The sequence below is a fragment of the Cetorhinus maximus genome, chromosome 4, assembly GCF_964194155.1.
Source record: "Cetorhinus maximus chromosome 4, sCetMax3.hap1.1, whole genome shotgun sequence".
Classification (NCBI taxonomy): Eukaryota; Metazoa; Chordata; class Chondrichthyes; order Lamniformes; family Cetorhinidae; genus Cetorhinus; species Cetorhinus maximus.
Genome location: NC_135882.1, coordinates 19,825,302 through 19,852,341, shown reverse-complemented (window position 1 = coordinate 19,852,341; position 27,040 = coordinate 19,825,302). Strand labels below are relative to the sequence as shown.

The window sequence follows — 27,040 nt, the reverse complement described above, 5'->3', positions numbered from 1 at the left end:
TGGACTATCAAGCTATGAAGAGATATTGATAGTTTAAGTGAATGAGAAAAACTGTGGCACATGGGTTTCAATGTTGGTAAACGTGAGATCACCCACTTTGGACTAAAATGGATAAAACAGAGTAGTTTCTAAATGGTTAAAAGCTAGAAAGATTGGTGGTCTAAAGGCTTAGGTGTCCGTGTACATAGACCATTAAAATGCTATGGACGGGCACAGAAAATATTCAAAAATTCTAATGGAATGCCGGCCTTGCATCTAGAAGGCTAGTTTGCAAGAGGGTAGAAATCGTTCTTCAGCCAAACAAATCCATGGTTGAACCACACATGGGTCAGAATTTTATGTCCCGCGGGCGGGTGCACGCCCAACCCGAACAGGTGTAAAATCACACAGGACGATGTCAGGCGAGCGGCCCAACGCCATCGCGCACTGACGCGATATTTTGCTCGGTGGGCACGCGCGGCAGGCGGAAGAGCGCCCGGCGACAATTTAGCGGGCAATTAAGCTCGTTAACAGCCCAATTGTAAGCGATCTTTCTTGGGTTCGTCCAACCTTATGGTTGGCAGACCGGGCCAGGCGGCCTTTACATTTTTGATGAAACCTCATCCAAGGGCGGGATGAAATTTCCGTTAGGATATAAAATAAAAAGAAGTATCTGGGGACTTTTTTTTTTATGAGGCGTGTTTTCAGGTGCTTGATTGTGCAGCATGGACGTATTTTGCAGCGTTTTTGTTGTTTGGTTTTATTCTGTGGAGGTCTTCGGCTCCCTGAAGGCAGACAGCTGCCTCAGGGAGCTCAGCGGAAGTGCTCACCGGCACCCGCGGTGACGTTGGTGCCCGCCCTCTTCCCCCCCTCCCCCCACCGGCACTGCTGTGCCTTCCTCAGGGCGCATTTCACACTGGCTGGCTGTGAATTGGCCAGACAGCATGAAATCACATTTGGGGGCTGTTTCCCGTCTGCTCCTGGGCCCCTCCTCCCCAATCGCGTGTGCCCGACGAGCGCAGAATTGAGGCCGTGGAGTACTGAGAGCAGTTCTGGGCAGCACACAACTTGGAGGAAGTGCAGTGTATATTTAGCAGCACAATACCTGGACTCCAGTTCCAAATTACAAGGCGAGATTGCACAAACTAGCGTCGTATTCCCTGGAGTTTAGAGGGTTAAATCGTGATTTGATCTAAGTTTTCAAGATATTAAATAAAACAGGGTAGATAGGGAAAACCTATATTCGCAGTTTGGGGATACTGGGACCAGGGGGCATAGTCTAAAAATTAGAGTTAGACCTTTCAGGAATGAAATTAGGAAACATCTACACACAAAGGGTGGTAGAGGTTTGGAACCTCTTCTGCAAACAGCAATTGATCAATTGATCATTTTAGATCTGAGATTGATAGATTTAGGTTAACTAAAATTATTAAGGGGTAAATGGCAAAGGCAGTATTTGGAGTTATTTTTCAGATCAGTAATGACCTCACTGAGTCATGGAACAGGCCCGAGGGGCTAAGTAGCCTACTTCAGGTGCCATGTTTCTAATATACTGAATGGGCTTCAGGATGGAGTAGGGGAGGCCAATGCCCTGGAGTCATTTAAGAAACATGATTGGGGTTGGTAATTTAACCTGTTCCTTGAAAATAACCTTCCTCCTTTTGTATTTATCCTGGTAATCTTGTAATACATACAGAACTCTTTCTGTCTGAATATGGTCTGCAACGTTTGCAGCTCTGTGAGTTTGCATAGCGTCAGTTAAATACTGCTAGTGTTGAAATGTGGTATCAGATCGTGGTGTAGGTAAAGTGCAATGAAAAGTAACATAACTTGCTGTTTCAGATTACTCCATACTGAATAAATTGGGATATTGCCATCTTATCTGCAATGCTCGGAACAAAAGAATATCTGTCATCATTAAACTTGAGTTTTAAGATCTTGATCCATGCTCATCCATTCAATTATTTTTAATAAAAGTATACTTTTCAACTTCCCTTATAAATTGGTATATGACATGGGCTATGATTGCCAACATGATACTTTAACAAAAAAAGCTCTTGAGATACATGTGATGCTGGCAAAGCAACATTCCTAGTTGCTCTGAGAAGGTGGTGGGGCCATTTGAGAGGGCATTAAGATAATACATATTGTGGGACTACCGTCACATGTAGGCCAGACCAGGTAGAGATGACAGGTTCCCTTCCCTGATGGACATTACTCCACCAGTTGTGTTTTTACATCAACCATTGCTTTTCATGCTCATTGTTTCAAGAGCTGGCCAGTCTCCAGTACAAGGTAGTCATTCTATGTCTGTGAGTCTAGTTGTTGTCAGGTGGTTATTCACACTAGGGAGACACAAGATCCTGTCCTATTTTTAACATTAGTCCTGACATCATCCTCGAGTCACTCCTCTTCCTCCACAAGCTAATGTTTTTGCTCCTGGACATCCTTTTAACGTTGGTACTCATCGCTTCTTTTTTACCCCCTGCAGCTGATTACAAAGAGAGCTTCAACACTATTGGAAACATTGAAGAAATTGCCTACAATGCCATCTCCTTCACATGGGATGTGAACGAGGAAGCCAAGGTGAGTTTATTTTTATAATCAACGGTCTTCGTTGATCCCATGGCTCAGTTGGTAGCACTCTTAGCTCTGAGTCAGAAGGTTATGGGTTCAAGTCCCACTCCAGGATCCATAAAAATCTAGGCTATTACCCCAGTACAGGACTGAGTGAGTACTGACCTGTCAAAGTGCCATCTTCCAGATGAGATATTAAGCCAAGACCCTGCCTGCCCTCTCAGGTGAACAAAAAGGATCCCCTGACACGATTTCGAAGAAGACCAGTGGAGTTAACACCGGTGTCCTGGCCAATACTTAGCCTCGTTTTCGCTAATTTGTCCTGACTGAACCAGGTATTGGTCAATCTGTGTCTGTAGATCTAGGGCTAGCCATTGAAAGGTGAGTTCAAAGGGCTTATTTCGTCATCACAGCAGCAAAATCTTCAAATGGAAATACAAAATTCTATTCACTGGGAATTTCCTTGCACCTGCTGTTGCTGTAACTCAGCCAAAACTGCAGGAGAACCCTGTTTCCATGTGTACATGGGGTTTCATCTGCTCTTCCAGTGAAGTTACAGCAACATAGTGGAAGCAGCTCAAAGGAAATTGGCGTCTAAAAATGGATCGTATTATACAAGTGTTTTTAATCCTTTTCGTGTCTTTTTTTTCCCCAATATTTGCACCCTGATCACATTCCATCAATCTTGAGCAGAAATATAAGCTATTATTACTCTAGTGCTGTCAGGTATTCAATGCCTGTGATTGAGAAGTCTATTGTAAATAGAAAAGGGGTAAACTTGAAGTCGGGCTGGGGAGTTCTCCCTTTTTAAACAGGACTGATTGATTACTGTCTTGTTAGTTTTAACATTGACAGGGAATCAATAGAGCTGGACAGGAAATGTGATTCACATTCATGACAATGGGAGGAGAGAGACAGCTGGGTGAGGAGAAAATATAATTCTAGCTGGGCTTGCTCAGCTGAAAGACTGTTGCTTGTCCACTCTGCTATCACGACATTGTAGGAAAATCCAAAATCGTTTCCTTAAATGACATGTAATGATGTGGTCAGTATTAGAAGTGCATTGTTTAGGAATAATTCATAAACTTTCCTAGTGCTTAGGGTTGCACTGCGAAACAAAAATGTATCATTAAGCCCCCATAGAGTGTGTGCGAGTGTCTCTGTGTTAGAACTTTTTGAGGGAAAGTACATGCAATCCAGAATGATCTGTCATTTTTGTGCCCTGCCACGCCTATGAATGTCTGACTGTGCCCATTCATAGAACAGACACAGTCTGAATTGCTATAAAAAGCTAAGATCTGTAGTTGAAAGGAAAGTTTAAGGGAGGCCCTGAAGTTTCATGTCAATGGGTTAAATCCACCGCTCTTTCCACTAAGACAGAATGCACAGCTGAATTGACACGTGTAAGCTCTGTGAAAGCCCCAATTGGACATGTCCTACTTTTTGATTAAGCAGAGTTGTCACATTACAGGCAGACTTTCCTATTGTCAGCAACTCCTTCCTCTTGTGTCCTCTTCCATTTAGGCCATTAAGAGAAGGGTTGTGTTTTGATAGTATTGAATGACTACCATTGACTGAGCATTCCTCTGGTAAATGGATAGGCAGTGGTCTCTGTATTGACTTTAAACTTTTTAAAGAGGCTTACACAAAAATAGTTTGCAACGCCATTGATGGGTATGAGACTGTAGCTGTCAAAATATAAGCTAACTGAATTATCGATTTAGTTAAACAAAACCAGAATATTTAAATCCAGTTCTTAAAATGTGGCTTAACTTTTAAGCCTCCACTCTACTGCTCCAGACACATATTGTCTGCATGACTAAGGGTTACAATTAAACTTACTATGACATTTCATGTTGCTAGGATACAGTCATAGTTGAACTGATTTGAAAGGTTGCTGCAGGAAGAAAGTTTGTCAGGTACATATTATTAACAAACCTGGCTCTTTCAATCGGTCCTTTCAAATATGTGAGTCCTTGACACAGGATGCTGCTGCTCCTGCCTGCCAGAAATGTTTGCAATGACTTGCACATGTTGGTGAAACATGGCAGGTGCAAAGATTGCTCCTCCTAATTGGGTTGTGTACAATGGGCAAGGCTATAAATCTGTAAATATTCTCCGATGCAGCATGGACGCACGAACGTTCAAGTCCCACTTCTCACAGTTACTGTTTGGAGCTGCGTCGAGCAAGTGGTCAGGAAGTTGGGTTAATGATGTAGTCCAGTGGCGAGCAGTGAAGATCAGAAAAGAAAGTCTGACCAATGTGGTGCCTCTGGTGCCTTCTGACAGCAAAACAACAAGCCGTATTGTTGGCTGTAGGGTAAACTGAGTCTTGATGTTTGGTTTCTTGGCCTTTCTCAGTTGTTTTGCCGCTGGCTGTTTCCACAGGGCTTATCATCCTCCCTGTTAGAGAGGTCCACACTGAAGCCCAAATGTAGCAAGTGCTGTTGATTTTTTTTTTGAAAGTTGGAATGTCTGCACAATGAAGCCTAAGATAGTAAAAGAGTATAGTGTTACTTTACAGTCCCTTTCTTTTGTTGACTTTGGGCAAGTTTCTCATGACTATCACAAGGAGAACCAAGAAACAGAAAGAGAGAATATTTTTCAGCTCATATTAATTCTTGTGAGAAATATTTTTTAGTCATTACTTTGAACTTTGGTTGACTAACGCCTCAATCACTGTAAGGGCCACTATTAGAAAAACATCAAAGTTAGTAGTTTTCAAACTGAAAGTGCTCTGCAACACTTAGCAGGCCAGGGAGCATCAATGGAGAAAGGAACTAGTTAATAATTCAAGGCTTCTGACCAGAATTCATATTGTCCTGAATTATTTGTTTCTCCTTTTTCTGCAGTTGCTGCCTGACCTGATACATGTTTCAACGTTTTTCAGTTTTTATTTTGTATTTATGGCATCTGGAGTATTTTGCTTTTAATTTATGGCTTTCGGATCTCTTGTGTGGTAACCGCTGCATGAGGAGTCCCTTACATGAACTTCCAATACTCAATTACCTAAAGGAGAAAAAAAGCACCATCATTGAAGAGAATGTTTTTTCTTCACAAGTAACAACCAAAATAATTGCCTGGGATTTTGCATGAGTGTTCTGCTGATCTGCTGTTTCTTTGGGTTTTCCATCGAAATTATGGCAGGAGATTAGGAAAACCCTACAGAAATTGTACCTTTGGCATCAGGCGTGCTCGGCGACGTGAGCAGACAATATGGCGAGAAGACCAAAAATCAGTTTCACGACGTTGTGAAAGCAGTTTGCGATTGTCCATTCAGATGGTGGGCCGCATTTCCCGCCATCGGATTTCAACAATCTCATTGTAATACATCTGCATGTCATTATAAGGCCAGCCCGCCAGAATCATCCCCCCGCCTCCCCCCACTTTGCTGGCGACACTGGAGCTATGCCTTGGGGCTAATGATCCTGGGCTGTGACCACCCCTGTGATCTCCTCCTGTATCCGGTGCATTAGTTGCCTCTGTAACTTCCTTCCATCTGCAAGTAAAGGACGTCCCTCCTCCACTGTACCTACTTCACCAGACCTCCAATGCTGTCACTGAGAATGCCTGAGCCCTCTCCTTCTCTCCCTGAGTCATTCTGGTATGTGCTGCTGTCTGTTCCGTTACAACTTTTGTGGAGCTACATATAAGGCTTCACGAAAAATTGCTCCTAATCAGCATTTGTGTGCACAGCACGCTGGTCTCTGGTTTAGATCATAGTCATCAGCAATTAGCCCCAAAATAGTGTGCTAAACCAGACTTTAATCAAGTATGTCTTATGAGCACAGCACTCACCCTTTTCTCAAAATAACCCCGTAACTCCTAGCTCTCAACCAATTATTAAACTATGTTACAGAGTTTCACTAATTCCATGCACTCTCACTTTTGTAATATTTCCTGGAAGTCCATTTGGAGGATATCCATAGACAACCTCAGCTCCGTCTATCATGTTAGTGACCTACTCAAAAAAAGTTAACTAGATCAGTGAGATATGACGTATCCATTGCAAATCTTTTATCAACTCATACTTGTTCAGATGTTCAGTCACTGTCCTTAATGATTGATTCCAGTAACTTCTCCACAGTGACATTAAGCTAACAGGTTTCTGTTTTCCTGGTTTCTCCCCGTCTCCATCCGTCAACACCATTCCTTTCCCTGGCAACTACTTGAGGCTGAACTAGACTGTTTGCAACCTTGGTCTTATATTTGACCACATGATGAGTTTCCAACCACATATCTGCACGATTACCAAGACTGCTTATTTCCAACTCTATAACATCACCTGACTTTTCCCCTGCTTCAGTTCACCCGCTGCTGAAACCTTCGTCCGTGCCTTTGCCATATCTGGACTTGACTAGCCCAGTGCACTCCTGGCCGGCCTCCCACATTCTACCCTCTGTAAATTTGAAGTCATCCAAAACTCTCCTGCTTGTCTCCTAACTCGCACAATGTCCCATTCAGCCATTGCCCCTGTGCCTACTAGCCTACACTGGCTCTGTGTTAAGCAATGCCTCTATTTAAAAATTCTGATCTGTGTTTTCAGACCCCTCCATAAGCTCTCTATCTGTAATTTCCCCAGCCCTACAACCCTCTGAGGTATCTGCAGCCCTCCTACTCTGGCCTCATGAGCATCCCCGATTTTAATTGTATTTTCATTGATGACTGTGTCTTCCGCTGCCGATACCCTAAGCTCTGGAATTCCCCTCCTAAACCACTTAGCCTCTCTACTTCCCTTTTCTCCTTTAAGATGCTCCTTAAAACCTACCTCTCTATATTAAAGGCTCTTTATCTGAATGTATGCAGCATTTGTAACAAGATAGATGAATTGATGACACAAATAGAAATAAATGGGTATATGATATGATAGCCATTAGAGAGATGTGGTTGCAAAGTGACCAATGCAGGGAACTGAATATTTTTTTTTGACATTTTGAAAGGATAGGAAGAAAGGAAAAAAGGGGTGAGGTAGCTCTGTCAGTTAAGGATGTGTTCAGTACAATAGTGAGACATGATCTTGGCCTGGAGGATCAAAATGTATAATCAACTGGGTAGAGGTAAGAAATAGCAAAGGAAAGATGTCATTGGTAGGAATAGTCTATGGAACCCCTAACAGTAGCTACACTATAGGGCAGAGCATAAATCAAGAAATAATGAGGGCTTGTAATAAAGGTACTGCAATAATCGTGGGCAGTTTTAATCACCATATAGATTGGACAAATTAAATTGGCAAAGATAGTTTTGAGGACAAGTTCACAGTGTATTTGGGACAGTTTCTTAGAACAATATGTTGTGGAACCAACCAGGGAACTGGTAATGCATAAAGAGACAGGATTAATTAATGATCTCACAGTAAAGGACTCTCTAGGCAAGAGTGATCAAAGCATGATAGTTTTCACATTCAGTCTGAGGGTGAGAAACTTGGGTCTGAAACTAGTGTCTTAGGCTGGAATTTTCCAGCCTCTCAACCAGCGGAGTCTTCTGGTCCCGCCGATGTGAACGGAGGTTTCTATGGCTCACTGGCCCTGCTGTGGGTGAACCTGTTGAGGTGGTGGGGGGTGGGGGGGTGGAGGGGTCTGGAAGATTATGGTCTTAAAGTTAAATAAAGGCAACTACATAGCTATGTATGAAGATTGAGTTAGCTAATTGGGAAAATAGATATAAAGGTAAGTCGGTGGATAAGCAGTGACAGACATTTAAGAATATTTCATAACTCTCAAGAAAGATATATTTCATTGGGAAAGAAAGACTCTACAAGAAGGATGCACCCCATCTGTGACTCACTAAGGAAGTTAAGGATGGTACCAAATCAAAAGAAAAGGTATAAAATGCTTCAAATATTAATGGTAGACCACAAGATTGGGAAAATTTTAGGAACCAGCAAAGAGGGAGAAATTAGAAAACGAGAGTAACTAGCAAGAAATATAAAAGCAGACAATAAGAACTTCTACATGCATATAAAGAGGAAGAAAGCAGCTAAAGTAAACATTGCTTCCTTAGAGGATGATTCTAGAGATTAATAATAGGAAACAAGGAAATGGTAGAGACTCTGAACAAGTATCTTATACCTATATTCATGGTGGAAGACCCAAGAATAGTAGAAAATCAAGGGGCAAAAGGGAGAAGGAACTTAAAATCTCTATCTTTAGAGATAACGTGCTAGGGAAACTAGTGGGACCAGAGGTTGGCAAGTCCCTTGGACCTGATGGCCTGCATCTTAGGGTCTTAAAAGAAATGACTGCAGAGATAATCCCAAAATTCCCCAGATCCTGGAAAAGTCCCAGAGGATTGGAAAACCGCATATGTAACACCCTGGTTCAAGAAAGGAAGGAGATGGTTAAGCAGGAAACTATAGGCCAATTAGCCTAACATCTGTCATTAGGAAATGCTGGATTCCATTATTAAGGAAGTAGTAGCAGAACATTTAGAAAATCACAATACAATCAGGCAGAGTCAATTTGGTTTTACGAAATGAAAATCATGTTTGACAAATTTATTAGATTTCTCTGAGGATGTAACAAGCAGAGTGGGTGAAGGGGAACCAGTAGATGAAGTACATTTGGATTTCCCAAAGGCATTCAGTAAGGTGCCACACTGAAAGGGTGCCACACAAGATAAGAGCATATGGTGTTGTTGGTAATATATTAGCATGGATAGAGGATGGGCTAACTAACAGGAAACAGAACAACCATAAATGAGCCATCTTCAGGATGGCAAACTTTAACTAGTGGGATGCTACAGGGATCATTGCAGAGGTCTCAACTATTTACGATCTATATTAATTGTTATAGCCAAATTTGCCCAGATTTTCGCTTCCGTAGCACGTGTGCAGAGTTGGGAAAAGTGTCCCAAATAACAGAATCTTCATTCCGTGTATGGGTGTAAGCTGGAGTTGGGCCCGCCACCTCCAGAAACAGTTCGGAGGCAGCCACAGGGCTGCCAATTACCAAGGCGGGCCTTTTAACCAGCCCGCCTCGATGCTCTGGACTTCGGCCCAGTTGTTTTATTTAATATTAGGCCCTCTAGCCCTCACTCCTCACATCATCTCACTGCTCCCCCCTCATGCCCCATTCATGTCAACTCATGTCAACCCATGCCCCCAATCCCTTGGCCCCTCATACCCTCCATGCCAACCTATGCCTCCCACTGATCTCCATGGCCCCTTATAGCCCCTATGCCAATTTAGTGTCAACTCATGTCAACACATTACCTCACACCCACCATTCCTTGACCTTGTACCCTCCATGCCAACTCACCAAGCATCCATCATGGGCATACCTCAGGAGCATGCTGAGATGAAATCAAATAAAATTCCAAGTATCTATTACAGACTTCATTATATTAAAAAAACACTCTAATTGATAAAAGCCCATTCAATCCATTTAAATCCCTTCAAATACTTAATCCCTTATAAAAAAACAAACATTTGTATTCATAGCCCTACATCAATATCAACTATAATGATAACCCTTAAGAGTTATGTCAACAAACAGCTTTTGAAACTGCAATTTACAATTTTTTTCAACTCGAGAGATGCAGCAAGCTGGGTTTTTTCAAAATTTAAAGGGCAGGAGATTTAAATAACTTTCCAATTCTACAGATCTTATTCACCTTTTATGAGCATTCATGTCTATTCTTAAAAATTGTAGTCATGCACTGTGGGGAGCAGAGCTTGCTCCAGGCAAAATGGGGTCTGTTTGAATTTGATACTGAGTTCAAATGGCCCTGTTGTGTTCCCGTTCTGTGTGAATCACATTCTGACCCCTATCCTCTATCCCCTCCTGATGAAACTAGGATCTGTCAGAAATGAGGGATAGATTTCCAAATCCGGGGTCCTGGGGCCAGTAAATTAGGGTCAAGGTGTCTGCAAAGGAGTGGAGATAGGTTCAATGAATGGACATAAATTTGGAAGATGAGTAAAATGTGTGGTTATTCACTTTGATAGGATGAATAGAAAACCAAAATATAATTTAAAAGGAAAAAGATTACAGGAACAAAAACAAAAATACATGGAAAACCTCAGCAGGTCTAACAGCATCTGTGGAGAGGGATACAGTTGACGTTTCAAGTCCGTATGTCCCTTCATCAGAACTAAGACATATAGAAATGAGGTGAAATATATGCTGGTAGAAGGGGGTGGGACAGGAGAGTTCGATAGGGGGCCAGTGATAGGTGGAGGCCAAGAAGAGACTGCCAAAGATGTCATAGACAAAAGGACAAAGGGGTGTTGATGGTGGTGATATTATCTAAAGGGTGTGCTAATGGGGACAAAAAAGATTACAAGAGGCAGGGGTACGGAGGGATCTGAGTGACTTTATACATGAATCTCAAAAAGTTAGCATGCAGGTAGAGCAAGTAATAAGAAAAGCAAATGGAATATTGGCGGTTGTTGTCAGGGGGATGGAGTACAAAGGTAGGGAATTCTTGCTACAACTGTATAGCATGTGGGTGAGACCACACCCAGAGTATTGTGTACAGTTTTGGTTTCCTTATTTAAGGAGGGATATACTTACATTAAAGGCAGCTCAGAGAGGTTCACCAAGTTGATTCCCAGGATGAAGGGGTTGGCCTTGAGAAAAGGTTGAGCAGGTTGGGCCTACAATTATTACAATTTAGAAGAATGAGAGGTGATCTTATTGAAACATGTAAGATTCTGAACTAGCTTGACATAGTTGATGCAGACAGAGTGTTTGCTCTGGTGGAGGAATCTAGGACTAGAGGGTACAGTTTCAAAATAAAGGGCCTCCCATTTAAGACGGAGATGAGAAGAAGTTTGTTCACTCAGAGGGTAGTTAATCTTTGGAATTCTCTATCCCAGAAAGCAGTGGAGACTGGATCACTGAATACATTCAAGGCTGAGTTAGGCAGATTTTTGATCTACAAGGGAGTCCAGAGTTGGGGCAAGGGCAGGCAGGAAAATGAACTTTAAGTCAGATTCATATCAGCCATGATCTTATTGAATGCTGGAGCAGGCTCGAGGGGCCAAATGGCCTACTGCCGCTCTTATTTCCTTTGTTCTGATGTTCTCTATGATCAAGCCTTGGTCATTTGCCTGAATCTGCTTAAGAAGATGTGTCAAATTTTGTTTGATAACATTCCTGTGAAACATTTTACCACATTCAAAGATGTTCTATACTGACAGGATATTGTTGTTGCTCATTTCTCAAAATAATGGCGTGAAACCTACAATTTTATGATCCAAAGAAACAATTGCTGAATGTTGAGCACTTTGGAAAATTATGACTAATACATTTGAAATTTCCTCATCTATTTATTTTAACACCCTGTGGTAAAAACCATCACATCCTAGAGCTTTGTCTGTCTTAAGTCTTATTCTCTCCATTACCATTCTTATTGGTTGTCCGATTTGGAAGGATAGCCCTCCTTAGAGCAGCTGATTGAATCCTGGTACCTCTGATTCCTTCAGGCAGTCACCAGTCATGATACACTCTGATCGCCATCCCAGCATAAAACATAAAATGGCCTATGCCCACTTCCCCCTATGCCTAATTCTGACTGTCAGTGCTGCTGCACTTACATGCCATTGAAGTCCCTGCTGCCTTTAACTTAGTCCCTTACCTTAAGTCTTGATGCTGCCTCTCTCTGTAGAGACAAGTAAAAGCAGAGGGGCATCAAAGAGAAAAGTAAAAGAGCAAAGGAGGGGAGAGGCAATAGTGAATAACTTCTGGTGGAGGAATCCATAACAAGGCAGCATAACCTAAAATTAGACCTATGCTGTTCAGGAAGCACCACTTCATGCCATAGGTTAGTGAGAGTCGGGAACTCTCCTTTCTCCACCCACCCCCCCCAACCCAAAAAAAAACCTGTTGTTAGTTCAATTGATAATTTCAAAACTGAGATTGATTGATAGATTTTTGTTTGGGAAATGTATTAAGGATTTTGAAACCAAGGTGTATAGATGGAGTTAAGATATGGGTTAGCAATGATCTAATTCAATGACTGGACAGACTTGAAGGGTTGAATGGCCTACCCCCATCCCTATGTCATGAAAATGAAGGTGAGGAAAGCAACCTATGGTATATTTGCAGTACAACTTTAGCACCCTCTTTAGCTCCCAAATAGCATAGCTCTAATTTTAAGGTTATCCTATAAATATACCCATAATTGGATATGGCCCATTTCTTAGTTACATCGTAAGTACCCACCAACACAACCTCTTGCATCCACTGCTACCCCTCTCCACCCCCCACCATCCACTCTTTTATGTAGTTGGGAAGGTGAGTGAACTCTCAACTGAAAGCTCAAATTCTAATTCCAAGCATGAACAACATTCGGGTTCCAGTGCAAAGTGCAGTCCTTCATTGTGGGAGAGGAGAAGCCTGATGCCTATCGATCCTGTCAGCTGGTCCTTTGGTGGCTTAAGACGGTTCCATCAGTTCAGCAAAAGGGATAGCGAGGGCCCCGAGAGGGGATGAGGGGAGGCGGTAGGTAGCAAGAAATGCCTTTCCTTGTAATGTGAGATTACTTCATGGTGACCTCCAGTTCACAGCTGTGTTGCACCTGCACTATGGAACATGAAACTCCATTGTTATGTTTACTAAACAAGCAGGGCCCATCTTGCTCTTTTGATTTCATAATCCGTTAATGGGCGGTGTCTGTTGCCAAGGGAGCCATTGAATATGTTGATGCCACTGTTTTGTCAATATTCACAGTTGTTGATGATTTATGTTCCCGATTTTTTTATTTTGCCTTCCAGATATTCATCACAGTGAACTGTCTCAGCACAGATTTCTCCTCACAAAAAGGGGTGAAAGGGCTTCCCCTCATGATACAGATTGACACGTACAGCTACAACAATCGCAGCAACAAACCCATCCACAGGGCTTACTGCCAGATCAAAGTGTTCTGTGACAAGGTACGCTGTACAAAGCATGCTGGGAGGAGCTAGGATTATTTTTTCTGTGTTTTTTTTTTAAAAAAAAAACTTCTCAAGTTCCCAAAACATTGTTTAGGAACAACAGATTTATTATCGTTAGAGGGTTCTTGTGCAATCACAGATCCACGTCAGGAGTTTCCTTCTCAAAGGAAAAGAATGGCTTGTATGACTATTGCCAAAGTGAAATGTATAGGCATGCTGTATCAGTCCTTTCTGATCCAACAGGCTGGGGAGACATCCGACATTTCTTAAACATGTCTCCTCATTCGCTTCCTCAAACCAAGATCTCCTTCAGTTAGTACATTTCTGGTACAGCATTACACAGTACATTTTGTGAGCACACAAACAATTAAGCTTTCATAATGAACCATATGGAATTTAAAGCTTTTGGATGAACTGGAGCTTCTGGGGCCAGTTTTTTGGTACACTCTCTAAAACAATATGATAGCACCATCTATTGTTGATTCTTCAGAATTACACAGCAGGTCCAATGAAGAGATTGGAAAATTGAGTCATTTTTCAAAAATCTTTTCTTCAAGAATGTAATGTTCCCAAAATCCTGTTTCTACTTACCTACAACAACTTATATTTATATAGCACTTTTAATATGATAAAACACCCCAAGGCACTTCACAGAGGCATTATAAAACAAAACATGACAGTGAGCCGCTTATGGAGATATTAGGGAAGATGACCAAAAGCTTGGTCAGAGAGGTAGGCTTTAAGGAGCATCTTATAGGAGGAAAATGAGTTTGAGAAGCAGGGAGAGGTGTAGGGAGAGAATGTTAAAAGCAACTGAAAGCAAGGCCATCAATGGTGGACTGATTAAAATTGGGGATGCGCAAAAAGCCAGAATTAGAGGAGTGCAGATATCTTGGAGGGTCGTGGGATTGGAGGAGGTTTCGGAGACGGGGAGGGAGCCAAGCTATGAGGGATTTGAAAATTAGCATGAGAATTATAAAAATCAAAACATTGCTTAACTGGAAGTGAGTGTTGGTTAGTAAGCAATGGGGTGATGGGTGAATGGAATGTGATGTGAGTAGCAGAGTTTTGGGTGACCTCAAATTTACAGTGGGACAGAATGTGGGAGGCCGGCCAGGAATACATTAGAATAGTCGAGTCTGGCTAATTCCACGCAATCCATTGAATGCTGATTTCAGGCAACTGTTTTCTCTCTGGCACTCAGCACTTATGCTCATGTCTGGATCATTGAGCTCTGCAGCCCAGTGTTCAGGCAGAAATCAAAATGAGCTTTACATTAGCCAATGACCATCTAGGTTATTGGTAAGTAGGTGCGTGTCACTATTGGTGCTTTCCATTTGCTTTGGTGATCGGGAAGGGTCTGATAGGGCAATAATTGACCAGGTTAGATTTTTCTTGTGTATGGGACACATCCGGCCAACTTCGGACATTATCAAGTTGGTGCCAGTGTCATAGCTGCACTGGAATAGCTTGGGTATAGAAGCTCAAGATCTGGTGCACAAGTTTACAGCGTTTTTTTAGATTCATTCCTAGGATTTGGGCATTGCTGGCAATGCTAGGATTTATTGTTCATCCCAAATTGTCCAGGAAGGTGGGGGTGAACCACCTTCGTGAAATGCTGCATAATGTGTGGTGAAGACACTTCCATGTCTCGTTGTTGCAGTTTTCAAAACTCAGTGGCTTGTTAGGTCTTTCTGGAGGGCAGGTAAAAGCCAACTATATTGGTATGGGTCTGGCGTGTTGTCAGTGCCCATTGAAAGTTAGGTTGGTGAGGATGAGGTCAAGTTGGTTACTCTTTCATGTTGATTCCCAGTCGGACGATACAAAGGTAGGTAGGAGAGCAAGGGGATATAGATAGGTTAAGTGAGTGGGCAAAAATTTGGCAGATGGAGTGTAATGTTGGAAAATGTGAGGTTATCCACTTTGGTGGGAAGATTAGAAAAACAGAATATTAATTAATAGGCCTGAGACTGCAGAATATGGCAAATCACTGCAGTACTTTGCCAAACATAACCATGGACCAATCCAATGGAAGTCCATGGTTGCCATGCCCTTTTAGAGGGCATGGTACCTGAAGGAGGATGAGAAGACTACAGAATGCTGTAGTGCAGATCGTTCTGGGTGTCCCTGTAAATTAATTGCACAAAGTTAGCTTACAGGTACATCAAGTCATTAGGAAGGCAAATGAGATGTTAGCCCCTATTGCAAGGAAATGAAGTATAAAAGTAGGGAAGCCTTGTTACAACTGTACAACGCATTGGTAAGTCCACACCTAGAGTACTGTGTGCAGTTTTGGTCTCCTTATGTTCAGAGAAGGTTCACTAGTCTGATTCCTGCGATGAAGGGGCTGTCTTAAGAGGAAAGGTTGAACAGGTTGGAATTCATTGGAATTTAGAAGAATGAGAGGTGATCTTATCTGAGGGGGCCTGACAGGGTAGATGCTGAGGGGATGTTTCCCCTCATGGGGGAATCTAGAGCTAGAGGGCACTGTTTCAAAATAAGGGGTCTCCCGTTTAAGACAGAGTTGAGGAGGAATTTCTTCTCTGAGAGGGTAATCTGTGTTTGGAAATCTCTTCCACAAAGACCAATGGAGGCTGGGTCATTGAATATATTCAAGGTTGAATAGACAAATTTTTTGATTGCCAAGGGAGTCAAAGGTTATAGGGATAGGCAGGAAAACAGAGTTAAAACCACAATCAGGTCAGCCATGATCTTACTGAATGGCCGAGAAGGCTCAATGGGCCAAATGGCCGACTCCTTTCCTCTATGTTCTGACATGTTCTGTGTTCTGTCATGTTCTATGTTCTGACATGTTCTGTGTTCTGACAGCTGTGCCTTTCAGATTTTGACCAGCTTAGTCAGTGATGGTGCATAATGCAAGTTCCTCACTCTCAACTTGCCCTTTCTTCCTGCAAGTAGTGTTCAGGGGTCAGACAGTAGGTGATAATGAGCAAGAGGTTTCCTTGGTCTTGTTTAATCGGTAGCCATGAAATTTCCTGGAATCTAGAGTTGATGTTGAGAACCACCTGACTGTATACCACTGTGCCCTCAAATCAGCTGGGTCATTCCTGTCAATGGGACAGGGTATGGGTCTGCAGGTATGGCTATGATTGCATCTTTGAACTTCGACACCAATCACCAGACGTTAATGAGGATTTAGCAGTGTTGATTGCCTAATCCACTGCCTAGGTTATTGCTGATTGGTCCATCAAATATTCCTGTTGTTATTAGTCTCATAATGATTGCTTTTGAGTCACTTCAGAAGGCATTTAGAGTCAACCGCATATTGTGGGACTGGAGTTACATGGCGGATTCCTTCCCTGATCGAAATTATTGAACCATTGGTTTCCATGACAATATGACAGCTTTTGTGGTTACATTTTCTGGTATTAGCCACAACTGACCTGATTTTCTTTGACACCTTGTCATTGTGGGATACGAAATGATGATATTTGGCTTGCTAATCCAATGCCATGACCATTATACTGCCATACATGTTAATTTATTCCTTTGCATGTACTCTCTCTCATTCCCAACTTTTGCTGCAGTTGCAAGGGTGAAGCCAACCAGTTTTCAAAAGAGGAATACTAAACGATTTGATTTTAAGATAAAGTCTCTGTACTTCATATCCAAAAAGGACCCACTTCCTGGTGCTGAAAGTCTTACTGTTTGTAACCCAGAGATTTTTGTTCCTCTCAAATCCCTTATCTTATCTTTAGGGAGCTGAGAGGAAAATCCGAGATGAAGAGCGGAAACAGAACCGGAAGAAAGGGAAAACTGTGGGAACGGCGAACCAAGCAAACACATGTAAGCAGATTCAGCAACAAATTCTGGGGTTTTTTTCAGTTCTGACTTGAAAAGGTATTGTTATCTCATGTGAGGAATTCCTTTAGGATAATGATGTGTTTCCTCCCTGGCATTCAGCATCAGAAGGCAAATTGAGCGCTGCAGCCTTGCAGAAGAGAAGTGATGCTACTTTCTTCAAAACCATGACTGACCTGGATTCCCAACCAGTCCTCTTCATACCAGACATTCACTTCGGGAACCTCCAGAGGAGTGGTCAGGTAAAAAAAATCTCCCTTCCACCTCCTGGCAGACACAGTCAGCTTCACACTGTGTGAGCACCTTTATTTTAGAGGATGTAACAGTTATATTTACAGTTAGGCTGGGATTTCCCGGCCCCGATACTGACGGGCAGCATTGCAGGCAGGATGGGAAAATTTGGAGAGCTGTTGACTCCCATGACAATGCCCGTCAGGGCTGGAAAATACTGCCTTTAGTTTCTGCATATTTTTGTTTCTCCAGTTGTTTTTCCCCTTTCCCCTTGAGGTATAGGTGTTTGATTGATAATGTCCAGTGTCCAGTGAACTTGGAACTATTCTAACCTGAATGTCTTCACTTTACACCATATAATGCAATGATGTACTTAACCCACTGAGGGTTTGTTTGGGGGAGGAGTCGAGGGTGGGTGGAATGTCAAGCTAAGAGTCGGCTTGTTTGTTATAGTTCCTTACCTTTTCTCACCGTGCATTCGTCATGTTGGCTTGTGCGATGCTCCTCACGCATGTTTCCTTTGAATAAGCTGGTGTGTTTTATTCCTACGTGTGCGAACATTTTCTTCTTAAGACCACCTTTTTTCCTGAATATATTGTAATTTTTGTAGGCCGGGTGAGTGGGGTAAGGAGGGCCAAGTGGATAGTGTTCTGGCCTGGGTCCTGTGACTGGCAGGAGTCCAGGGAAAAGGGTGAAGGGTGTGAATGACCAACAGCATTATTAATTCGGTAGTTGACCTATTACTTCATAAACTTGAATGTCGCAGTGGATGGATGGAGATGGATGGATAGAAAAAGTTATTGCTCTAAAAATGCAGGTGCTAACTTGCCTATTAAGCCAGTGAGCAGAAAGTGAATGCAGATTTTGGCCAGAGGCGCACTGTCCATCATGTTAGGGAAGGGAAAAAAAAAAGACGCCCTTTACTCATGCATAAAATAAGTGCTTATGCAATTAAGAGGCATAACATCCGCTAGAGGCTCACTCTTCGAGATTGGTTTCCCAAGAGTCCCATGCCATCATTGGCTGCACCCAGGGGAAACTAGCCCTAGAGATCGCCTGCCAACTAAGAAGGGAAGTAACTAACCTGAATGTGGAGCCAGTCTTCTTCTTCTTCAGTCGCCGCGTTAGAGAACTGATCGCTGTCATTCCTACCCCATCGTCCCTGGCCCCTTCCACCACCCCTGCTCCGGTTTCCTCTGCCAACCTCCGAGCCTCCTCCATACCCCTCAGGACCTGACCTGAATCTGAGCATGGTTCTTGGACTCACTTAACCTGAAAGCCGATGTGGCCTGGACAGCGGGCTGATGTTGCATTACTCTGCCAGTAGGGTCCGATGCTGAGTCACCTTCATTATAATGATGCTCAATATGTGGGAGCAATGTGCCACGTCATTCACATTCAAACCAAATGGGCGTGCTTGCATTTCTGGTCCATTTTCTTTCGTACATGTTTTATTGAAGGGGGATACTGTGTTCATATAAAAGACTTTGGGAATATTTTGGTTATGATGGGCTAAGAGCCATGTTGTGTTCTCACGCCAACACATTTTGATATGATTCACCATGACATGTTATACACACAAATGGAAAAGAAGAATATTGATTTTTAAAAATATAATTCCGATTAAACAGCCTTATGAGTTTAAATAAAATGTAATATAGTCTAGAAATGAGCATTTGTGATATGTGCATAAGAATGCCAAAACTTGATTGGATGACGTTCCTCTGTTCACAATTTAATGGAGTTTCTTTTTAAATATGTTATGGGATGTGAGCATCACTGGCTAGGCCAGCATTTATTGCCCATTCCTTTTTACCTTGAGAAGGTTGTGGTGAGCCGGCTTTTTGAACCACTGCAGTCCATCTGTTGTAGATACAACTTCTTTGGTGTTAGGGCAGGAGTTCTAAAATTTTGACCCAGCGACGGTGAAGAAACGGCGACACAGTTCCAAGTCAGGATGATGGGGATATAGCTTGAAGGGGACCTTAACAGGTGGTGATGCTTCCATGCACCTGCTGCCCTTGTTGTTCTAGGTGGTAGAGGTCACGGGTTTGGAAGGTGCCGTTATAGAAGGCTTGACAAGTTGCTGCAGTGCATCTTGAAAATGGGACACACTTCTGCTAATGAGCATCGGTGGTAGATAGACCCAATGCTCAGGATGGTGGATAAGGTTGCAGTCAAGTGGACTGCATCTTCCTGGATGGTGTCAAGCTTTTCGAGTGTTGCTGGAGCTACACTCATCCAGGCAGAGTATTCCATCACACTCCTGATTTGTGCCTTGTAGCTGGTGGACAGGCTTTGGGGAGTCGAGAGGTGAGTTATTCACTGCAGGATTCCCAGCCTCTGACCTGCGTTCACCCTTTTAAGCAAATTGTAAATAGTAACTTGTATGTTCAAATGTTGGAAAATAAAACGCTGCTGGCAAGGAGATTGAACTGTAAAGCCTCAAATTTGTCAAGTTAGCAGGAAAAGACAGAACTAGAAATTATCATTGACAAATGCATAATTTTATGATTTCTCCTTCCTCTCAAAGTACAACGTACAAAATTTCTTTCATGTTTCTAAAGACATGTTCTTCTATTTTATAGATGTACAGTGTCAGCACGGATGACATGGAGAGGGAAGGGTAAGCATTCCATTTGTCATGTCTGTGTCAAACTGAAGGTACTGAGGAGTAGAATGTTCCAGTAATCTGGGCCACGCTATTGCAACAGTGGCTGAATAACGAGAGAGTTGCTAAAAATGAAACGTACTCTTACTGCCCAGGTCCTTACAGAGACTAAAACTACACTTTTATTACATGGTATCCCAAAATTTAACAGTGGGTGGAATGGTCCCAGATTTGCACGAAGTGCAGTAGTGGGCGTGAGAAAAGACGTTTTACCCGCTGGTCACGATGGCGGATTTTCACGCTGTATCATCCCCTTCCCGGCATACTCCACCTCATTAATAATACATTCACGGGAAACACGCCGGATCACTGGCGGGCAGGCTCGGATTTACCCGCCACGTGGTGACCTCATCGTTTCCTCGCTCTAGGCGCCATATTTAAAGCGCACCAGAACGCAGCCTACTTCATGTCTTTAGACCAGGACTACTCCAGGCGAGAGATAGCCCCAAAAGCAAAGAAGACGGCAGCCCCCAACTTTGGTGACGCCTCCCTGGGGCACCTGCTGGACACAGTGGAAGGCCGCCATGATGTCCTGTACCCCCAATCTGGCCGCAGGATGTCCACCAGTGTCACTGATCCGGTCTGGGAGGCAGTGGCAGCGGCAGTCGAAGTGCCACTGGAGCACAGAGGAGGACAGCCATCCGATGCAGGAAGAGGATGAATGATCTCATCCCTTCCACCAGGGTAAGTCAGCCAACTCATCACTCTCAAAACACACTCCCAAACCCATCACACATCCACAGGGATCTCTCATCTCAAGGGACAACACCACTAACTCTCACACACCCTCACATCTCCATCAGGCTCATATCCTCTGGAGCTTGAGTCCTCATCCCGTCCATGGCTCCACTCACCACACAATCATTCCGTCCTGCTCACACTTTCTTCATCTGTTATTATGCAGGAGAAGCTGGCTCACAACAGGAGGGAGAGGTCCCAGACCGGAGGGAGGGTGCGGAGTGGCCCACATTAGGCTCCTCACTCACTTTCAGGAGTGTGCCATTGCGCTGACTGGTGAGGATGGGGACCATGCCTGCGGCTACGGTGAGGTCGGTAGCAAGCACCCACAGGAGGATCCTGCACCAGATCATCCCTCTCTCAACACAACTGCGAGTGCTCTCTCTCCCCTGTTTTTGATTCTGCTGCCATGCACTAATTATCTCTACTTTGGTTCACAGGGAGCTCTGCCAAGCCAGTCCCTCAGCTCCATCCAGGTCCTCACCTCCAGCCAAGAGGACACCTCCTCCATCAAAGAGCAGGAAATAAGCAGCCTGGAAGACCCGTCACAGCGCTTACCCACACCCTCCCCAGCAGCACAGAGACACACACCTCGGTGGGACCTAGATCTAGAGCAGGCTTGGGTTCACAACCTGGTGGTCACCACACACACATGTGTCTGCAGCAGGAGGAGACAGGTTCAGCTGAGCTCCCCGGCAGTCCGGGGACTGCTGGGGAAGAGGCACCTGGATTTGGCCTTCTTGGACTGTCAGCAGAGGGCAGGAGAACATCTCGCAGAGCCGTTGGAAGCCCTCAACAGAGTGGCTCACTAGTCAGAGGAGTGCGCCTGCCTGCTCTCTGATGAAGTGGTGCCCACATGTGCACATATGGAGGTCTCCAAGGGAAGGATGGTGGACACCATGGAGATCCTGGTGCAGCAGAAGGCGGAGATGTGTGCAGACCTGCACTCCATCACGGTAGCCATGAGTGAGTTCCTGCAGTGGCAACACAAGGGGGAAGCGAGGAACCTTGACGTCCCTCCAGGTGCTCCTTCCCCTCAAGGAGTCAGGCCGGGGACCTCGGGCACCCGAAAGGAGGAGGAGCGGCAGCTGGACACCGCTGGGTCATCCACTCAGGACTCTCAGAGGCTGTCCACTCCCTCAAGTCCCCTTTGCCTGTGACCCCCTCAACCTCATCCTCTGTCACCACAGAGGGAGCAGCTGGCCCACAGGAGGACAGCCAAAACAAGCCGGGGCCCTTAAGGCCTCAACTGTCCGGAGGAGCCATGCCAAAATCATCAGAGGCGATGGAGCGAACCATTGCACAGGCAGTCTCCACCCCTGCTGTGGATGTCAGGGCAGTGCCTAGAAAAGATAAGAAATTCTGATCAAAAGTGGTTGCACGGGTGAGCACATTTTGTCACTTTTTATAACCTGAAAATATATTCACTCCCACTGAATAATGTATAATGGTGTCTTTCAGCTTCATTTATAGGCTTTGTGAGTCCTCCCTCTGCATTCCCCCCCCAACACTAGCAGTTCAGCTGCACGTGGCTGGACCATGAATGATTCTGGAGGGAGAAGTGTTTGTGGCAGGTCTTTCAGAGCCCCATGCAAGCACTGTCCCCACACACACTGAGCCTTCCTCCATCACACTCATCTCAATGTCCTGAGCATTTTCAGTGCTGCCTGCTGGGGGTCTCTTTCAGTTGTCTATCTGAGCTGACCTGCATCTCCACCCACCCACTGACCACACTCCCATGGAGTACCTGTGAACATGAAGCTCCTCTCACTTTTGATTTCGACAACCACGGTCGTGGTCAAGTATACTGTTAGCTCCCCGGTCCTTTTCCCTCCCTCAGTCACCCATGCCCTTTCCCTCCATCACTGTAGAACCCCCTGGCACCACTTCCACTTCACCACCGTCACCTACCAACCTGAACTCTTTTCTTTCCAGGATGTCCAGGTGAATGTGCACCTTCCCTACTCTCCTGAGAATCCCGCCCCCATCCATATTGACCTCCCCGACCTCCTCCTTCCTACCCCCAGGGTCCGTGTTTGCCTCCGAGTCCCCACCAACCACCCTCGCCGCCCATTCTACCGATGCACCCTCACCCTCCCACCCTACCGACTCCCTCTGCCCCCTCTCACACTCACCATTCCCTCCTATCATGCCCACCCTCAGCCAGCTCCCCAGGAGGCAGTCATTGACTCCACAGACCCCTCCCTTGCACGTTCACCTGGACATTCCTCTACCACCTTTACTCCCTCCTGCAGCCTTACTCCCTCCTCCCCCTGGACACCTTCCCTCCTTTGACTCCCCCCCTTACACCTTCCTCCCCCTTCTTACACCTAATCTCCCTACTTGCATTCCCCCTGTAATACCCTCCCTCCCCCCTGCCCCCCCCGCACCCCCACAACACCTTTCTCTACCAGTCACACCTAGACCTTTCTTCCCACCCCCAATCGCTGATCTTCTGTAGCAGCCCATGGCCAAGACCGTGCTGTTCCGAAGCAGACCCGAAGCATCAACGGAGATCTCCCATTTTCCGTGAGTTGCTTCATGGCGGGACCATGTCCATGAGAATCCACCCAGCATGCGATACACGTGTCCCTCCAGGGTCCAATAGCTGTAGGGCTCCAACATCATCTTCCCCTTGAATGTCCGTGATCTGAACTGCCTAGAGAGAGAGGGAGGAATGAGTGGAGCTGCAAAGTGTGTTGGCTGAGGAATGCAGTGAAGGAGAATGCTGGGTAAGTCAGGGTGTGGGGCTTGGCACCTGGCAGTGCTCTGCCATCCATCATTCCTGCCCTCCTGGATCTTCTTGGTGCACTGTCGCACTCCTGCTCCTGACTTCCACAACCGCTTCCATCCACACCTGCTTGATCGGAGAGGTTCACCTCCTCCTCCCATCCTTGGATGAGCTCACCTCACTTTTTATCCTCTCAGACCTCACAGCAGGACCTCTGGGTAAGAGTGAGAGACTCGAGGAGTAGCCTTCTCAGGTCTCCTCTCCATTCCTGTAGTTGCTGCCTGCTCAAGAATTCAAGTGCTGGCGAGTCCTTGTAACCCATGCCCTGGTCCCTTTCGCCAGAAATCTTCCCTTTGACAGAATTTGCATGTCATCCCGCCCTCCCTCCCTCCCTAATTGGTCATGAAGCCCAGAGGCAGGATGATAATTAGTTCGCTCTGGAAAGAGCGACGGCAAATGAATCAGACGGGTTTCCAACCCGAAAATGGTTGTCTTTTTCCAGCAGGGTCAAAGGTGAGAAGATTGCCCCCATTGTTTGTGCATGCAGGTTATTTAATGACAATGGAACTCCAAGACTTGACATACAATCACCAGAAGCACCTATATACATATTCTGGACTACACAACTGTATTAAAACAGAAGACATGGGAATTCTGAAGTAATTAAGAGTTTTTTTTTAAACGCACAATGCTGATTTTGACTCTCTTTCCACTCCCTTCCTCTCACCCCCCAGCAAGTTCAGTTCCACACACTCGAATTGATTTGGGCTATCCTTTTAAACAATACCAGACAATGGCTACATGGTACTGTGGGCCTAAGTGGTAGGAATTGAGCATTAATGTACTAAACCAGTGGGGAAGCATATCGTTTATGCTGTTTTAATTTAGGAGACTAACTACAGAATTATCCCTTGATTCTCCTTTTCTTAAGGGTTTGACTTTTGCTGCAGTACCTCATGTGCTCGCAAATTTCCAATTCCTCAACAGAGTTGATCATTCTTTTTATGTGAGTTTAGGCAGTGAGTGTCAGAAGATCTTTTATGGTGTCTAGGGGAAGAATCACAATGGAGCTCAATCCTCTTCCCACATAACGCTCACAGAAGCTAATTTTCTCCCCAAAAAAAGGGAGAGGAACAGTGGACAATGGTTGTGAGATGCAGACCGATACTCATGCTTTACAGTTAAAATATATTAACTCTGCCCAGCCCTAGGTCTTCTCTATTACCACACTATATTATACTGCCCTCTGAGCCATCATGGCTTCCTTTTCATTTCAAATGTGTAGTTAGTTGCTCAACATGAGGGGAGGGAGGCTTAAAAACAGAAGAAGTGCTTCAAATTGGCTTAGAGTTTAAGCTGTTCTATGCATGAGGGTTTTTTGAGGAGTTACTTCAGATCCTGTCAATGGTTTCTCATCATAACCATAAGATGCGCTCAGAAACTTGATGGTTAAATACATCTCCAGCCTCAATGGTAAAGAAATCAAAACAACCACTCAGTTTGCATTAAAAACATAGGAAAAGGTTTGACCTTCACTGAGTGATGAGTGCATTAAATGGATGCCCGGATAGAGAAGGCTAAATGACAGGAATCATTTAAGAACCAATTGGATAGTGCTCTGGGGTTCTGTGCAAGAAAATTAAATCTTTGATTCTAGCTGAAAATTGTTCCTTAGTGGGCTTGAAATTCTAACAAGTGAGTTTTTGTTTTACAGTGTCCTTGTGAAAAGGTTGTTCCGATCGTTAGAAGATGAGTATCCCCCAACAGCTACCAAACAGATAAGAGAGGACATGCATAAAAAAGGTACTTTGCTGACCTCCTTTGTTAAATTATTTTGAGGTTAGAATGGTGCTTTGCAGATTGAGAGGCACGGTGGCACAAATCCCACCACGGCAGACGCTGGAACTTAAATTCAGTTCATAAAAACCTGGAATATAAAGCTAGTCTCAATAATGGTGACCACGAAACTATCATCAATTGTTGTAAAAACCCAACTGGTTCACTAATGTCCTTTAGGGTGGGAAATCTGCCATCCTTACCTGGTCTGGCCTACATGTGACTTCAGATCCACAGCAATGTGGTTGACTCTTAACTTCCCTCTGAAATGGCCTAGCAAACCACTCAGTTCAAGCGTAATTAGGGATGGGCAACAAATGCCAGCCTTGCCAGCAACATCCACATGAAAGAATAAAAAAAATAAAATCTAGTGTCTGGGTTTCCTACTGAAATTGGCCAAAATATCACCATACAGCAAATATAATCTTGTGACCCATTGAACTGTATTTGACTGGGGGAATTAAGTTACCAAACTGCACTGAGTTTTGCCATGGGGTAATGTCACACCTGTGGGATACAGATAGTATGCGGTGAACTTTAACAATGGCCACTAGAGAAATTTAAGCTTCATTTTTGCACTTTTCACGAAGTTTTCACAATCATCCAGCGCAACCTTTGTTGTAGATCTACAGAAGGCTGTGTAACCATTCCTGTGTAACCATACTCATCAACAGAGAAGACTCATCTTTCATTTAGGGGTGATCCAATAGTTGAAAATTGTCAATATCCTCGCAGTCCTAAATGCAGATTCTTGCTTCTTTTTCATGAAATGTTTCTCAGCCGATGAGCAATTTTCCAGTGAGCCCACTACAAAGAGCCATCAGTGTGTGGTGCAGTTGTACTTTCAATTCTTCCGATGACAATTTTGAAAAGAATGATGCGGTTACACTATCATCGTGATTTTGTTTTAAATGGGAGAGTTGCCTGGGGGAGGATTTTCCAGATGGTGGGTTTTCCCACCCCACCACCCGAAGAGTCAACAGGAATGGATCCCCGTCCTTATCGGGCTTCCCCGCAGCCATTTTATGCTTGGCAGGGCATTAATTGGTTCAGGGCAAGACTTTGACCCCCATCTGGGAAGGGCCAGCCAATTCGATTGACAGCAGCTCAGTAGTCCCAACAGTGCCAGGCTCGAGGAGTGGCCATTACTGGGACTGTAGCCAGCCCCTGAATAAGCAGGTTATGGAGACTGGACTGAAGGATAAATCCAAGGTATTGGTCGTGCCTGGCTGATAGCTCCCAACGGGTGGGGGCGGTGTTAAAGTAGGGAAATGGCCTGGGGGAGGAGAGTGTCTCTGATGGGCACAGGACCCCTAAAGGAGACCCTCCTACCCCTTTGCCCAACACCGGTTTGCTCAGTAAAAGCTGCTGGGCTACTTGCTTGGGGTAGGCCTCCCTCTGCTGCGGGTAAAAAGATGGCAGGGGAGGGAGGGGCGAGGCACTTACAACTTACAAAATTCTTATAGGGAGCGACAGGTGGATGTCGATGAGATGTTTCCCCTGGCTGAAACCAAGGGACATAATCTCAGGATAAGGAGTAGGCTATTTAAGACTGAGATGAGGAGGAATTTCTTCA

General features: G+C 44.5%; 1 protein-coding gene across 2 annotated transcripts in view; it reads left to right on the top strand.

Moving 5' to 3' along the window:
- grhl2b (grainyhead-like transcription factor 2b) overlaps positions 1-27,040 on the top strand; it is a 137,485-nt gene that overhangs the window by 98,204 nt on the left and 12,241 nt on the right. For both annotated transcript variants that reach the window (XM_078540018.1, XM_078540017.1), the window contains exons 8-13: positions 2,471-2,565; positions 13,274-13,432; positions 17,155-17,242; positions 17,360-17,499; positions 20,077-20,114; positions 25,343-25,431. In XM_078540018.1, coding sequence (XP_078396144.1) covers positions 2,471-2,565; positions 13,274-13,432; positions 17,155-17,242; positions 17,360-17,499; positions 20,077-20,114; positions 25,343-25,431 — 609 coding nt within the window. The remainder of the gene's footprint in view (positions 1-2,470; positions 2,566-13,273; positions 13,433-17,154; positions 17,243-17,359; positions 17,500-20,076; positions 20,115-25,342; positions 25,432-27,040) is intronic.